Genomic DNA, 17,128 nt, shown 5'->3' with positions numbered 1-17,128 from the left:
TGCATCACCCTGACCCAGCACGAACGCACGACCCCTAGCACCGTTGTTTCCATCATTGTTTCCCCCGTTGTTGTTCCCATTGCCCTGATCATTGTTGTTGTTGTTGTTCTGGTTTCGGTTTAACTGAGGGCAGTGTCTCTTGAAGTGACCTTCGGCGCCACAATGAAAACATCCCTTGTTGCCCTGTTGCTGATGCGGATTCTGCGGTGTTTGCTGCTGCTGCTGGCGATCCTGAGCTGCAGGCCGTGGGCTCCTGCAATCCTTAGCCTCATGACCCATCTTGAGACACCTCTGACATCGACCCTTGTTGCACTGGCCACTATGGTGTCTGTTACAATTGTTGTACCTTGGGTGATTTCCTCGATATCTACCCTGCCTTTGACTACCAGAAGATTGCTGACCAGGGCTCTGGTAGTTATCGGTCTTTCGCTGCTGAACCTGGGACTGAGCTGTAGCTGAACCCCCGCTGGAATCTCCATCCCATTTCCGTTTGTTGTCACTGGGAGTAGCGGAAGTAGTAGTATTAGTAGCACCGATACGTTTGGGCAGCTTGTTCTGTTCCACTGCCTGATCTGTGAGGCGATGAGCAAGGCGTGTAATATCCTGGATATTAGCAAGGTTGGCCGATGTCACATGACTTTGAATTCTGGTGCCAGCCCTTTGATATACAACTCAATACGCTTGATAGGAGGGTCCACCATAGTTGGACACAAGATGGCTAGCTCGTTTGACCTTTTAGTATACGCCTCAATTTCTGACCCCGTCATTTTCAGATTGAAGAACTCCACTTCTAACTTGTGGATGTCATCTCGTGTGCAGTATTCTCGCTTGATTAGTTCCTTGAAATCATTCCAAGGGGTGGCGTTAGCAGCTGCCAACCCTAGTATCTGAACTTGCGCATTCCACCATGTTAGCACAATGCCTTCGAGGGTACCAGTGGCATACTTCACCCTTCGTGCCTCAGGGCATTCACACATTTCGAAGACTGACTCGAGCTTCTCGAACCAATGGAGGAGTCCAACTGCTCCTTCTGTGCCACTGAATGTGCTAGGACGACAGTCCATGAAAGTCTTGAAGGTGCATACAGGTAGCTGTGCGTGTTGACCTGTTGTGTATGAGAACAGGACAAGGTTTAACACAAGAATTGGTTTAGGAGTATAGGATCTAAAGATCCTAGAGTGAGTTTGCGTCTGCAGGGTATACCTCCTGCTTGGGCGGCTGCAAGTGCCGCAGCAACTTGTTCGTTAATCAGAGCCGTCAACTGGGCTTGAGTTACGTTAACGCGTCCAGCCATAATCATCATACCAAAGAAAATATGGGTAAGGAGAGGTTCACGAAAGTGTGATGACAGAAGAGCGTAAGCACATATGTGTTCTCAAGCAACAGTTGTTGCGTTTATCTAAGCATGCTATGAGCAAAGTTCAATGTATCTAACAAGTAGGCAATAAAACATAAACCATATCACCTAGAATGTTCAGTCTTGCACGTGGAGCGAAGCGTCGTTGTGGATCGTTGAGCATTGTACAGGTTATAGTTTGGTTTTAACAAAACTTTTTCCCTTATTAAAACCAAGTTCGCTATAACCAATGGCTCTGATACCAATTTGTCACACCCCCAAAATCCACCCGCGGAGTAACACCGCTTGGAGGCGTGACATGACCAGGATCAAGCCACCAATCATATTGAACATTTCAAGTATTAAATAAAATCCAACCCATCAGTATAAAAGGTGGTCAAAACCAAACATAGTTAAAGTATAGCGGAAGCATAATTGTGAAAAACCCAAACATAAGTAATAAGTTCATAAAGTGTAAATGTTTAATATGGAACTCAACAGTCCATATTCCCACAACGATCGCGCCTCCCGTGCAAGCTCCTTGTGTACCTAACGTCCTGCAAGGCATGTAACAGAGAGTCAACAACAAAGTTGAGCGAGTTCACAGTTGATTAATCAGGTAATGTATTCGTTCAGGCAACGTAAATTCGTTTCATAAACATGCGGGATCTACTAGGCCAATAGTATGTTCGGTTAGTGGGGGCTTCCCATGTTGTATGTACTAGACTAGTTGTAACCATAAGTGTTCTTCTTAACCCGAGAACAGGAGTACGTACGAGGTTTACGTAGGTTTTACGTAAGTGCCCTTCTTAACCCGAGGACAGTGGTACGCGTGAGATTTACGTAGGTTTTACGTAAGTGCCCTTCTTAACCCGAGGACAGTAGTATGTATGAATTTACGTAGGTTTTACGTAAGTGCCCTTCGCAGCCTGAGGACAGTGGTAAATACAAGTTTACGTAGGTTTTACGTAAGTGCCCTTCGCTATCCGAGGACGATGGTATGTAGTCTAGTAATGGTGAAAGTACGAGTAATTGTTCAATCCCATTCCCTACCCACCGGGGAATCCCATGCCTTGGAAGAGTGTGAACTCACCTTGGTTTGCTCGGCAGATAAACAAAAAGGTTACTTAAGCTATATGGGGTCAACCACGTCCTAACATGGCTACCATACAAGTCAGGTTTGGTTTCAAGTAATGCACGTATGTTTACACATAAACTAACAGGTTTCGAGCACACATGGATCATGGAAAATACGTTAACAGTCATGTAACAGTTCCAAATTGTGCGATTCATCAAGGAAACCCAAATAATACCCAGCCCAACATGTTGTGTGATCCACAACATGTTGTGCGATCCAACATAAACCCGGCCCAAATAGTGTAAGCAGTCCAGCATGTAAACGGCCCAAATAATAAACATGAGTCTTGTGCGGTCCGGATGGTCTTGTGCGACTGACCAGTCCTTGTGCGATTGGGATGGGGCTGTGAGGCCCAACAGTGTAACAGTTTAAGTAGTTCGTGTGTGGCCCAACATCTTGTGCGATCGGCACCAGCTTGTGCGATCCACAACATGTTGTGCGATCATGCATAACTTAACAGTACTCCATGCTTTAATGGTTGTACCTAGCTTGTGCGACTCTATTGTGCGATCGTGTTGTAACCTTGGTCTTGTGCGATTTAGCTCTTGTGCGATTCAAGAGCTTATGCGACCAGTTAACAAATTCCTTAATTCATGCAATCAGTTACTGATTTCAATCAATTCGTTTTGACCAATTATAACAGTTTCCATAACTGAAATTTATCAATCAACACAATTACAGTTTCTAACATGAACAATAATCGATCAAAGCAAGCATATTCCAAACGATTTCTCATAAACCCTAATCGAAACAAAGCATGATCAATAGTTTACTCATCAACATTCAATCGGATTAAACACTACAATTAATACATATCATCCGAGTTCAACCATATCACAGCCGATTTACATACCTCCATTCAGTTCCTAAAATCAATAACATGCAATCCAATTCCCACAAACATCCTCACATAACATCATCATTCATCATATATACAACCCTAACCATTATATCAAAACATGAAATCATAATATCATTTAACAAATCATGAAACACTAACCGATTAAAGATGGGATGAGGATGATCTGAAACAAAGCTTAGAGAGAGATGGGGGTGTTCGCCGTCGGCTTCTAGAGAGAAGGAAAAGAATAGGGTTTGTATGTGTGTTGTGTGTTTTGCAACTAATGAGGAGTATACCCCCTCCTCCTAAGGTTATGCGTGCAAAGGAAGTGGGCCGAACCCATCATGGGTTGCCCATTGGTTTCGATTTCAAAGAAAAGAGTGTAGGCCGAGAGTAATAAGGGACCGAAGCCCAAAGGCTTGTGCGATCGAGTTGTTGTGCGATCGGTTCATTTTGTGTGACCTTATTACATACATACATACATACACAACACATATTCACATAATATAATAACACATATTTCATTAATCATCATAGTTCACATAATCACATAGGGTCCACATACGTTACATCAAACACAAAGATGGGTTCTGAAATACGAGTTGTAACACTAAAAATGAATGACAAAAATTTTCCGCCACTTTACACTATAAATCTCACATTAAAATTGAGTTACCTGAGTCAAAAGAGGCTTGGGTAGCTTCCAAATCTAACTAAAGCGTTTGTGGTTTGTGCAGGAGCTTCCGAGATCCTTTTCACGATGGATTATGGATAGTGGAGCTTCTCGGCATATGACAGGGAAGACAACATTATTGTATGATGTGAGAAATTTCAATGGAGGTTATGTAGGTTTCGCAGGAAATCAAGGTGGTAGGATTATTGGTGAAGGAACGTTATCCAACGGGATTGTTACGTTTGAAAGAGTTAACTACATTGCTGAGCTGGAGAATAATCTGCTGAGTATCTTGCAGATTTGTGACAAGATGTATACCACTCACTTTACTGACAAAGAATGTTTGATCTTGAAGCCAGGATTTGTTATCCCTGAGGAATGGATTATCATGAGGGCACCAAGAGTTAATGATCTGTACGTGTTGGATATGAGCGTAGCTACTACAACCACGGGTCTGGCTCATTGTTTTGTGTCCAGAGCAACGGAAAAGGAATCAAGATTGTGGCACCGGAAAATGGGTCATATACATCTTAGAAAAATGAATCACCTTGTGCATAATGATTTGGTTACTAGAGTTCATGTAAAAGGTTTTCATCTGGAAGGGGAGTGCATTAGCTGTGTTAAAGGCAAGCAGAAGAAAAAGTCACATCCTAAAAAGCAAGTCAATTCAGTCTCAAGATCCCTAGAGAGACTTCACATGGATTTGTTTGGTCCTGTGAATGTCAAAAGTATTACATGAGATTACTACTGTCTTGTGGTTACTGATGATTATTCCAGATTTCGTGGGTTTCATTTTTAAAGACGAAAGATGAGACGTTTCACATGTTCAAAAAGAATGAAAATTTGTACCAAAGGCGTATCAAAAGTGATAATGGTACTAAATTCAAGAACAACAATATGGAAGAATTTTGTGATGAAAGAGGTATATTGCATGAGTTTAGTGCTCCATACACTCCGCAGCAGAATGGAGTTGCAGAACGTAAAAACAGGACGCTAATCGAAACGGCTAGAACAATGCTTGCTGATTCAAAGCTACCGACAAATTTTTGGGCAGAAGCAGTTTCCGCCGCATGCTATACGCTCAACAGAGTGCTCACTGCCAAGAAATTCAACAAAACATGCTTTGAGTTGATCAATAACCGCAAACCGAATCTAAAGTATTTAGAACCGTTTGGGTCACCCTGTGCAGTTCTAGAACCTTTTGGAAAGTTTGGTCCGAAGAGTATTGAGGGAATATTCATTGGTTATGCAAGTCCTTTACGACGTGTCTTCGTTCCTAGTCTGAAGCGGATTATTGAAGCCCCAAATGTTGAATGTCAAGGTTATACAATGCCACCGCAGAATCCTGGAGATTCGTGGCTGATGTGTGTAAAATGCAACACATAAATTATATCAAATGAGGCATAAAACTAACCCTTTTTAAGTACTAATGTTGGAAAAAGAGTGTTTTTGTCTTCCTTTTGTATTTTCAGGATTAAATGAGCTCAAATTAACAAAAGAAGCAAAAAGACAGCTAAATCTAACATAAATACAAGAAAAGGAACATAAGTGGATTGCCCGACCCCTCGACAGCATCCTCCCAAGCAGAATAGAGAAGGCAGAAGAACTGAACACGCCCTGTGCTCAACCAGCACGGGGCCGTGCCCAAGAAGCAGCAGAAAAGACAAACCAGTAGAAGCTTCTATTGCCCACCACGGGGCCGTGCCCAGTGAACACGGGGGCGTGGCGAAAGTACTGCAGGCACATTAATTGTAACTGCGAATTACAATTAATACAGAGAGAGACTGTCAGACAGGCACAGGGCCGTGCCCAGCGGACACGGGGCCGTGCCCAGCCTTCTGTTCAGCCTATAAATAGGAGTGCTTGGCTTCATTGCAACTCATCCCTTGGCACACCACCTCTCTCACACTTCATCCACCACCCACCACCACCATAACACCATCATCCACCACCATCATCCATTGTCCATCATAGAGTGTGTGTGTCGTCTCGGGATCCAAGATTGATCGTAAGAGTTCTTGACAATCAAGGCCATGTTTGCCTAAGTCTCTTACATCACTTGGTGAAGACAAGTGTTTAGTATAATACTTTTTATTTTTAATCTTTTGCACTTTTTATTTGGTTTTGTATTAATGACTTTAATAACTAGTTGCTCAAATTAACAAAAGAAGCAAAAAGACAGCTAAATCTAACATAAATACAAGAAAAGGAACATAAGTGGATTGCCCGACCCCTCGACAGCATCCTCCCAAGCAGAATAGAGAAGGCAGAAGAACTGAACACGCCCCGTGCTCAACCAGCATAGGGTCGTGCCCAAGAAGCAGCAGAAAAGACAAACCAGTAGAAGCTTCTATTGCCCACCACGGGGTCATGCCCAGTGAACACGGGGGCGTGGCGAAAGTACTGCAGGCGCATTAATTGTAATTGCGAATTACAATTAATGAAGAGAGAGACTGTCAGACAGGCACGGGGCCGTGCCTAGCGGACACGGGGCCGTGCCCAGCCTTCTGTTCAGCCTATAAATAGGAGTGCTTGGCTTCATTGCAACTCATCCCTTGGCACACCACCTCTCTCACACTTCATCCACCACCTACCAGAACCATAACACCATCATCCACCACCATCATCCATTGTCCATAATAGAGTGTGTGTGTCATCTCGGGATCCAAGATTGATCGTAAGAGTTCTTGACAATCAAGGCCATGTTTGCCTAAGTCTCTTACATCACTTGGTGAAGACAAGTGTTTAGTATAATACTTTTTATTTTTAATCTTTTGCACTTTTTATTTGGTTTTGTATTAATGACTTTAATAACTAGTTGCTTATGTTGAAGGTGATCTTTCCTTATCGTTTGTCCGTGGTGTCTTGGCATTATTTTACTGTCGATATAAAATAAAAGATTTTCACCATTCATATCTCCATGGTCTATATGGAGGTATGTTGTCCACCTGGTCGGGGGTTAAGGGAACGGTTTGGTAAGGGTCTTGCCCTTGTTCAGTGTTTAGAGGTCCTGCAAGGGACCTGGGCCAAATTTAGTAGGATCTCCTTCAATGCCCATAGGTATTGGATGGCGGGGATCCAAACTCTTTGACCCACTCATAAGTTAACTACTATTAATACTGTAACCCGGCTATTTAGGACTGTATCCCTGCTGACTCAGACTACTTAATCGAGGGTAACGTCACCTCCAAAAGAGGGGCCTACCATAATTTGCATTAATAACTTAATTCATTATCTTTCAATAATCCGACCCTTTAGGATTGTATCCTTGCTGACTCAAACTACTGGGTTGAGGGTAACGTCGCCTTCAAAAGAGGGGCCTACTACAATAACTAAGATAATCTCTTAAATAAGTGCAAAAGTGCGAAAATAATCAAAGGTTATACTAATACACGAGTCGGATCCAAGTGATTCATCTTGTCTATCTGTTTTTACTTTTATTTTTATTTTTCAGCATTTAGTTAGTTTTTATTTTCTTAGTTTAAAAATCTTTTCTAACATTTTTGATTTGATTAGACGTTGAGGATAAACCGGTACTAAAAGCTCTTGTGTCCTTGGATGACCTCGGTATCTTGCCAACACTATACTACGTCCATGATGGGTGCACTTGCCCATATGTGTGTTTAGTGTTAGTGAATATCGTGTTTTATAAATTTAAAACTTGGCTAAAAGTGTAAAAAGGGCTTAAAATATACATCTAAAACATATACACACTTGCACGCATCAAGTTTTTGACGCCGTTGCCGGGGACACAAGGATTTTAAGAAAGCTTAAAATCAACGGCCTAATCAGTTTTTCAAAACCTTTTTAAAACGCGCGCACATTTTTCTGCATTTTAGTTTAGTTTGCATTTACAGTAGCCTGAACACGGGGCCGTGCTCACTGAACACGCCCCCGTGCTGCATATTTTTAGTTAGATACCCAGATACAGAGTCTGAACACAGGGCCGTGTTCACTGAACTCGCCCCCGTGTCCAACGAGACCAGTAACTTTAATTAAAACGCCCAGATACAGATCCTGAACACGGGGCTGTGTTCACCCAACACGGGGCCGTGTCCAGCCTTCTGTTTCCACCTTTATTTTTGTTTTCTGGTCCCGAGACTCAGTTGTGGTATGTTGAGTGATCCCTTTGGATCAATACTCAGGAGGTTACAACTACACCTATGACGAGGATGATTATATGAGAAACTATTGCACTAATTGTGGTAACCCGCACTCGGTACAATATTGTAACTTGTTTCAACCATCCACTTCTTAAAACCATTATGAGGAGCCCAGGTACGAGCCATCAACTTCATACACATCCTATGAAGACCAAAGGTATGAACCTTCTCCCTCATACTCGTATTTTGATGAACCAAGGTATGAGCCTTCGTACTCGTACTTTGAAGAGTCAAGATATGAACCACCACCTTCATACTCTTATTATGAGGAACCATGGCGTGAACAACCCACCTCATACGAGTACTATGAAGAACAAAATTTCGACCCTTATCCATCATATACTTACAATGAAGAACAATGGTATGAACCATCGACTTCATATGAGTACTATGAGGAACCAAGGATCGAACAACCGGATTCAAGCTTTGAGGATCCCAATCCTTTCTCTATCACCGAAGTGACCGATAGGATATTAGAACACATTAAAACTATCGAACGATGCATAAAAGAATCTCGCGCAAGGGAAGAGGAGTCCCGCGCAAGAGAAGAATTAAAAAAAGAAGAAACGATAGTTGAAGAGTTAAAAATGGAAGAACAAATAAGTGAAAAACCGACACATGAGTTAAACAACGAAAGAGGTGAGGTCGATAACGTTAAATTACAAGAAGAGTCTAATTTTGAAGAAATTAATCTCTTGTCACCTTCTTTTGAAAATCATTGTTTAGTAACCCCTCATGCTAAGTTTTTAAAAGAGCTAAACACTAACACTAAAATTGAAGAAATGGTAAGTATTAAGTTAACTAATGATCAAACTTCGATAATAAAAGAAGTTCCTTTTGAAATTAACATTACACCGGTTCCATGTTTCTTTCAAAATTCATTTATTAGTAATATCACCATTGATAAAGATCTTTGTGTTAACATAATGCCTAACTGCATTTTTGAAAAGCTAAGTATTAGTGATTTTGCTCCACTTCAAATACCCATTTTTCTATCCGATCGAGAAAGTAAGAAAATCAATCGGTGTAGTTGAGGATGTCAGCATCGGGGAAAACAAGGCTCCGGGGCCTGATGGGTTCACTTCAGCCTTCTTTAAGCATGCTTGGGATACTGTCGGTGAGGAAGTTACTGACGCGATTCTTGCTTTCTTTGATAATGGCCAATTGCTTAAACAGATTAATCACACGATCATTGCATTGGTGCCTAAAAAGGAGACTCCAAATTCGGTTCTTGATTATAGACCGATTTCTTGTTGTAATGTGCTATTCAAATGCATTAGTAAAATCACCACTGATAGACTTAAAGGCTATTTGGATGGCTTGGTCAGCATAAACCAATCGGCATTCGTTCCTGGTCGTAAGATTTCTGATAACATCCTCCTCACGCAAGAACTTATGCACAATTATCATACCAATAGAGGACCTTCTAGATGTGCTTTGAAAATCGACATTCAGAAGGCATATGATACAGTTAACTGGTCTTTCCTTGAATCTGTTTTACTGCGGTTTGGCTTTCATCGGAAAATGGTTAAGTGGATTATGACTTGTGTCTCCACGGTATCGTATTCCCTTTGCATCAATGGTGACATTCATGGCTTCTTCTATGGGAAGCGGGGCCTTAGACAAGGGGACCCCTTGTCTCCGTATTTGTTTATGCTAGTTATGGAAGTCTTGTCTCTTCTCCTTCAACATGCAGCGAGAACTCATGCGTCGTTTAAATTTCACTCTCTATGTGCTAAGCAAAGGATTATAAATGTTTCATTTGCGGATGATCTCTTCATTTTTGCTCATGGTGATAGGCCCTCGGTTAAAGTTTTAAGGGATGCTCTTGGTAGTTTTACAAAGATTTCGGGTTTGGTTCCAAGTGCTCCTAAGAGTACAATTTTCTTTTGCAACGTTCCTAACCATGTGAAAACGCAAATGTGACACCCCAGGAAAACCAGTGAACGATACAGCTTACCTAGCTTCCTCAGTGAGTGCGTACCAAATTTCGGGACGAAATTTCTTTTAAGTAGGGGATAATGTGACAACTCGAAATTCCAAGATTTCTATTTCGCATTTATTGCACGTTCTTGTATGGTTTAGTTGATTATTTGCACAATTAATTGCTATGGAATTATATACGTTTTGATGCAACGAATCGTATTGTGTGATTGTGCATGGTTATGTGTTAATTGTGATAAACTTGTCAAATGCATAAACTTGGTGGTGAAACTGTGAAACCATTTGAGATGGTGTACTATTGCAAAATATGTTAATTAAGGGTGTAGAGAGCTATTAGTGAAACTTAAGCTATACTTAACCCTAATCCCTTTTCACTAATCACTGCACAAAACAAAACACGTACTTGCAATTCTCTAATCCCCTAGCAATCATCATCACCACCATCATTGGCACAAGACATTCATCACTCTTCATTCCTCTCCTTCTCTAGAATCATTCAAGGTAATTGTGTAATCATTGTTTATTGATTGTTTGATGTTAGCAATGCTTGATTCTTGTAATACTTGTAAACCCTAGCCTTGATTTGATGATTTTGTGCTTTGAATTGATTCTGAATTATTGTGAAAGAATGATGATGATTGTGTAATCATTGTTAGATGATTAAGATTCTTGATTTAGATGATTGTTTTGGCCAACTACTGAAGATTGAATTGATTTTGCATTGAGAAAGTATGAAATAGGGTTTTTGATCGTATCAATGTAAATTGTAACTGCTACTTTGATTCTGTAATATGATCTAGGAATTCACGCAGGATTGATAGTCCGAGTTTGTGAATGTGGTTAGTCCGAACTTTATGTGTGTTGTAAGGATCTGAGTTTTGCTTGCAAATACCATCCGAGTTTTTGTTATGAGCACATGAGTCCGACTTTAATGATATGTTAAGTGTCTGAGTTTTATAACAAATTAGCATGTCCGAATTTTAAATGGATAAAGGATGTCTGAGTTTTAATATAACTTGAATGTCCATGTTTGTTATAAGTATTGTTATCCGATTTATTTGAGATTACACTTGTTGACCGAACTTTTAAACAAGCCTTTGGGTCCGAGTTTTAAGCTTAAACTCATGTCCGACCTTTACAACATACAATGGTCCGAGTTTATCTATATAGATGTAGGTCCGAGGTTATGAATGATGGTAGATGTCCGAGTTTTTGGCTTGTGAACAAGGGATCCGAATTTAACCCCTAAACCTCCTTAGTCCGAACTTTAATCCCCCCAAGCCCCTATCCGAGTTTGTTGATGAAACATCTTGTGATCCGAGTTTCCTAGCTCTCATACTGGTCCGAGTTTTGCACAATGGGGAGGTGATTGAGTTTTAATCTCCTCACCTGGTCCGACCTTTTAACCCCCCCCCCCACATCCCTATTGGTCCGAGTTTTTACCCCAACCCACTATGTCCGACCTTTATTAGTGTGTATGGTCCGAGTTTGGTCCCCACTTCCTTGTCCGACCTTTATTACAATGCTAACATGTCAGACCTTTGTTTGTATATTCATGTCCGACCTTTATGTAAGGGAATGGTGCAAATTTGTGATTATGTTGTTGTCCGAATTCTGTAATGCATACATATATGGTCTGTGTTCTGTGTTGATAAGCATGACCTGAGTTATTGATGAGGCATGAATGAATAAGTGGATGCTACTGTCACTACTGTATGTGCTGCACTTTATAATATATACTGCATGCTACTGTCACTACTGTATACGCTTATGCGATACTGTCTGATATGATGCTAAGTGTTAATGAATGATACTACATGTTTCTGTGCAATACATTACCGTATGATACTATTTGAACACCAAAGAGTTGTAAGCATTATTGAAAGTAAAATACTCACAGTAGATTTATGTGCAATGTACCTTAGATCGTGTACAACGGACTTAAACACAAATTAACCCTAGAAGCAATAACATACCGAGCAAACCAAGGTGAGTTCACACAGCCAAGGCATGGGGTTCCCGGGTGGGAATGGGATTTGATGAACAATTGTACATACTCCGCTGATAGAACTACGACTAGACTAGTAATACTTATTGAACTGATCTTCGCACACCTGCCAAGGGTTGGCCGCGATATTATGACTGACTTCGCACACCTGCCTTTGGAAGGTCGCGAACTGAGATTTACTAATCTTCGCACACCTGCCTGGTAGGCCGCGATACAGATAAACCTAGTCTAGAATACTCGGGATGAACATCCCCTAATATCTTCGCATACCTGCCTGGGAGGCCGCGATGGAAACTAATACGATATATGACATAACGAACGAACATACTACTACTCACACTATACTATTACTGAACTGTTAACTGTGAACTCGCTCAACTAGTTGTTGACTCGTTGCTGCATGCCTTGCAGGACCTTAGGTACTTATGGAGCTTGCACTGGAGGCGCGGTCGTTGTGGACAAGGATCGTGATTACTATGTTGAATTGTTATGACATTTAAAACTATTAACTATGTTGGGTTACTTACAGATGCTTCCGCTACTTAAACTATGTTTTGTTGGAACATCAATTGTATTGAATTGGGTTTATGAATTTCTTTAATTATTTATATTGTTCAATATGATTGGTGGCTTGATCCTGGTCAGTCACGCTCCCAAGCGGTGATACTCCGCGTGTGGATTTTGGGGGTGTGACAGCAAATTCTTGGGTTGATGCCTTTTCAGGAGGGTACCCTTCCGGTCCGCTACCTTGGAGTCCCGCTGATTTCTACTCGTCTTGCTTATAGGGATTGTAAAGTCCTTATTGAGAGAGTTAAACATCGTATTGATAATTGGATGTCAAGATCTTTATCTTTTGCAGGAAGGCTTCAACTGATCAATTCGGTTCTGGCTTCTATGTACACATATTGGGCTTCTGTTTTTATGCTTCTGGTTCGTATTGTTAAGGAGCTTGAAAAGACTATGCGTCGGTTTCTTTGGAATGGTGGTATCCAGGGGAATGTTTGTTCAAAAGTTGCTTGGTCCAATGTTTGTTTGCTGAAAGAAGAAGGGGGTCTGGGCGTCCGCAGTATTAAAGATGTGAACATTGCGTTACTTTCTTGCCATGTATGGAGTATTATCAATAATCGTCCTTCTCTTTGGGTCCAATGGATTCATTCCTACAAATTGAAAGGTACGAACTTCTGGGAGGTGACGAAACGTGGTAGTGTAAGCTGGGGATGGAGACATATTCTTGCAATTCGTAATCACATAAGGCCTTATATTTTGATGTCTATCCTGAGCGGTCGGCAAACGAATGCTTGGAGTGATAACTGGTGTTCTTGTAGTCCTCTCAGATCCTTTATTACTCCTCGGGCTATAGCCAATGCGGGTTTTAACCGTCGGTCTTCCGTTGCGGATCTTATTGATGATATCGGCCAATGGAAATGGCCTCAAGCTTGGTTGGATCTTTTCCCGGTTCTTATAAACATTCCTCCACCGCATCCTTTAGTTGATATGGCTGATCGATGTCGTTGGAAAGATATGGAGGGGAACTTTTATCAAATTCGATCTTGGGAAGTTTGGAATACTCTGCGTCATAGGGGTGATAGGGTCGATTGGGTTGACTCGATTTGGTTCAGTCAATGCATTCCTCGGCATTCCTTCCATATGTGGTTAGTGATAAATAATAAGTTAAAGACGCAAGACAGGATGGCTACTTGGGAAGCGGGTAGTGTTACAAATCTGATTCTTATGTGTTGTCCTCTTTGTTACCATGATCGAGATTCTAGAGACCACCTTTTCTTTCAATGCTCCTTTGCCTCGAAAGTTTAGGATTCAGTGAGGAAAATGGTTAACATGGAGAGTGTCAACAACACATGGTCCTCGATTATGCAGTGGATGGTTCAAAATGCAAATTCTCGCCAGCTTAACCGGATTGTTGGTAAACTCCTTATTGTGGCCGCTACGTACTATGTATGGCAAGAGAGGATGTGACAACTCGAATTTCCAAGATTTCTATTTCACAGTTATTGCACGTTCATTTATTGTTTAGTTGTGTTTGCACAATTAGTTGCTATGGAATTGTATATGTTTTAATACAATGAACGGTATTATGTGATTATACATGGTTATGTGTTAATTGTGAAAGACTTGTCAAATGCATAAACTTGGTGGTGAAACTGTGAAATTGTTGTGAGATGGTGTGCTTGTGTAAAGTGTAATAATTAAGGGTGTGTAGAGTGATTAGTGAAACTTATATGATACTTAACCCTAATCCCTTTTCACTAATCATTTTCACAAAAAAAAAACCAAAGCACTGTATTCTCTAATCCCCTAGCAATCATCATCACCACCCTCATTGGCACAAGACATTCATCACTTTTGATTCCTCTCTTTCTCTAGAATCCTTCAAGGTAATTGTTTAATACTTGTAAACCCTAATTGATAGTCTGATTGTATCAATTCTTGATTATTGTGAGACTTGTAAACCCTAGCTTTCATATGATGGTTTTGTGCTTTGATTGATGCTTGATTATTGTGTTATGATGATGATTGGTCGTGAAATCGTCTGTTTGTATGATGATGTTAATTGTTGAATTGATTTCTGACATGTAATGTACGAATTAGGGTTTCCAGATCGTATGAATTATAGTACGTAACTGTGGTATGTATAAAGTGTAACTGCTACAATCACAGAGAACGCGTGAATGAATGTTTGTCTGAGGTTTGTGAATGAATGTAATTGTCTGAGTTTCATATGCTCTATAGTCTGAATTTTGGAAGTTGTAAGTGGTCCGACTTTTGTTAAGCTTTGGAGGTCCGATCTTTAGTAATGAGAATGTGGTCCGATCTTTAAACTAGTTAATGTGATCCGAACTTTTACTATATTGCATAGTGTCCGAGGATGTTATGATGTTATGTAGGCATTGATGTCCGAGTTTGTACATAACACATCATATCCGAGTTTTATAAGATGTAATGATCCGAGTTTTACATCACATATGGTCCGAATTTCATGAGATCTAGTGTCCGACGTTTAAACCCTAGTAACAAGGGTCCGAACTTTACAAGGGGGATGATGTCCGACTTTTATGTGCATCACATAGTCCGACCTTTAAACATGGGGTGTGGTCCGAATTTGTGGCATGGGAACAAGGGGGTCCGACTTTTAACCCCATACCCCTTTGGTCCGAGTTTTGAACCCCCAAACCCTAACCCATGGTCCGACTTTTAACCCCACACCTTTTGTTGTCTGAGTTTTAATCCCTTGTTGCATGATCCGACTTTTAAACAGGGGAAGCCCCCCCCCCCCCCAACACTTGTCTGAGTTTTAAGAAGAGTATGGACCTGTCCTACTTGTGTGTGATTTAAATTGAAGCCAAGTTGTAAGATAAAAGCATGTTGATCTGTTAAGGAATGAATGATGATATTAAAGTCAAACTCTGTTAAATTGTTAAGCTCATTAACGATGTTAATATGTTAAGAATGTTAACGGTGGCCAATAGGTTAATATTCATGTTAGACTAAACTGTGAAGTTCAAGACGCGACACATGAATTACGTGAAAACGATTAAGTGTTTACGTGACGTATGATTCTATATATGATCGTATGATACTGAATGCAACTGTATGATCTTGCATGCGTGAACATTCTATGTGATATCATCATGTACACCATAAACACACAAAACACAGTTACTTGAATATCAATGATTTGTAAACCCTAAGTTGATGCAAACACTCACATCGTATCATGTGCAATGTATCCTAGGTCGTGTGTAACGGACTTAGACATTTAATAAACCCTAGAAGCAATAACATACCGAGCAAACCAAGGTGAGTTCACACTTTTACTAAGGCATGGGATTCCCAGGGCACGGGAATTGGGATTGAAGGAATGAGATTGAATAGATTCATACTGACACTACCACTAGACTACCATACCAGCGTCCTCGGTTGTGCAGGACACATACGTAAACCTACGTATGCTTATACTACTTACTGTCCTCGGTTGTGCAGGACACGTGCGTAAAGCCCACATATGCATATGCTTCTTACTGTCCTCGGTTGTGCAGGACCCCTACGTAAAATCTACGTATACTTATACTTACTACTATCCTCGGTTGTGAAGGATACTCACGTAAAACCTACGTGTATTTATACTTACTACTATCCTCGGTTGTGAAGGATACTTACGTAAACCTACGTAAAGCTTGTACGTACTACTGTTCTCGGTTGTGAAGAACACTTATGATTACGAATGGTCTAGTGGTTATACAACATGGGAAGCCCCCACCAATATAACGTACTATCGGCCCAGTAGAGCCACATGTTACAAACGAACTTACTATTACGCATTTACTTTCTGTGAACTCGCTCAACTAGTTGTTGATCCTCTGTTACATGCCTTGCAGGTCGTTAGATACATGGAGCTTGCACAGGGAGGAGCTGGTCGTTGTGGGCTTGGATCGTGATTGTCTTGTTAAACACTTACGACATTTGATACTTTATTTTGTTGGGTTTTAATTATACGCTTCCGCTAAACAACGATAACTTACTTATGTTTTGGAACACCTTTCATATGGATTTGGTTTGGTTTAATGGCAATTACTTTTACTATATATATTGTTCTATATGATTGGTGGCTTGATCCTGGTCAGTCACGCTCCCAAGCGGTGATACTCCGCAGGTGGATTTTGGGGGTGTGACAGATTGGTATCAGAGCCATTGGTTATAGAGAACTTGGTTTTAATATGGGAAAACGTTTTTATTAAAACCAGACTATAACCAGAACAGTGCTCTCAACGATCCACAACGACGCTTCGCTCCACGTGCAAGACTCAACATCCTAGGTAATAAGGTTTATGTTTATTGCCTACATGCTAGAATTACATAGAACTTTGCTCGTGGTATGCTTAGATCACATTGCTCACTATATGTTATTGCTTGAGAACACTTATGTGCTTACACTCTTCTGTCATCGCACTACTCGCGAACCATTCTCACTTACGTTGCATTTGCTATGAAGATCATGGCCGGATATAT

General features: G+C 40.9%; 1 protein-coding gene across 1 annotated transcript in view; it reads left to right on the top strand.

The window, feature by feature from the left end:
* The window catches only part of LOC110919413, a 35,526-nt gene extending 21,611 nt beyond the window's left edge, over positions 1-13,915 (top strand). Inside the window, exons 2-3 of the mRNA XM_022163684.1 lie at positions 9,182-10,027; positions 12,963-13,915. Of these exons, the coding sequence (XP_022019376.1) occupies positions 9,182-10,027; positions 12,963-13,915 (1,799 nt within the window). The remainder of the gene's footprint in view (positions 1-9,181; positions 10,028-12,962) is intronic.
* Positions 13,916-17,128: the final 3,213 nt, after the last annotated feature.

This window comes from Helianthus annuus, chromosome 16 (genome assembly GCF_002127325.2).
Source record: "Helianthus annuus cultivar XRQ/B chromosome 16, HanXRQr2.0-SUNRISE, whole genome shotgun sequence".
NCBI lineage: Eukaryota > Viridiplantae > Streptophyta > Magnoliopsida > Asterales > Asteraceae > Helianthus > Helianthus annuus.
This window is presented reverse-complemented; position numbering and strand designations above follow the sequence as displayed.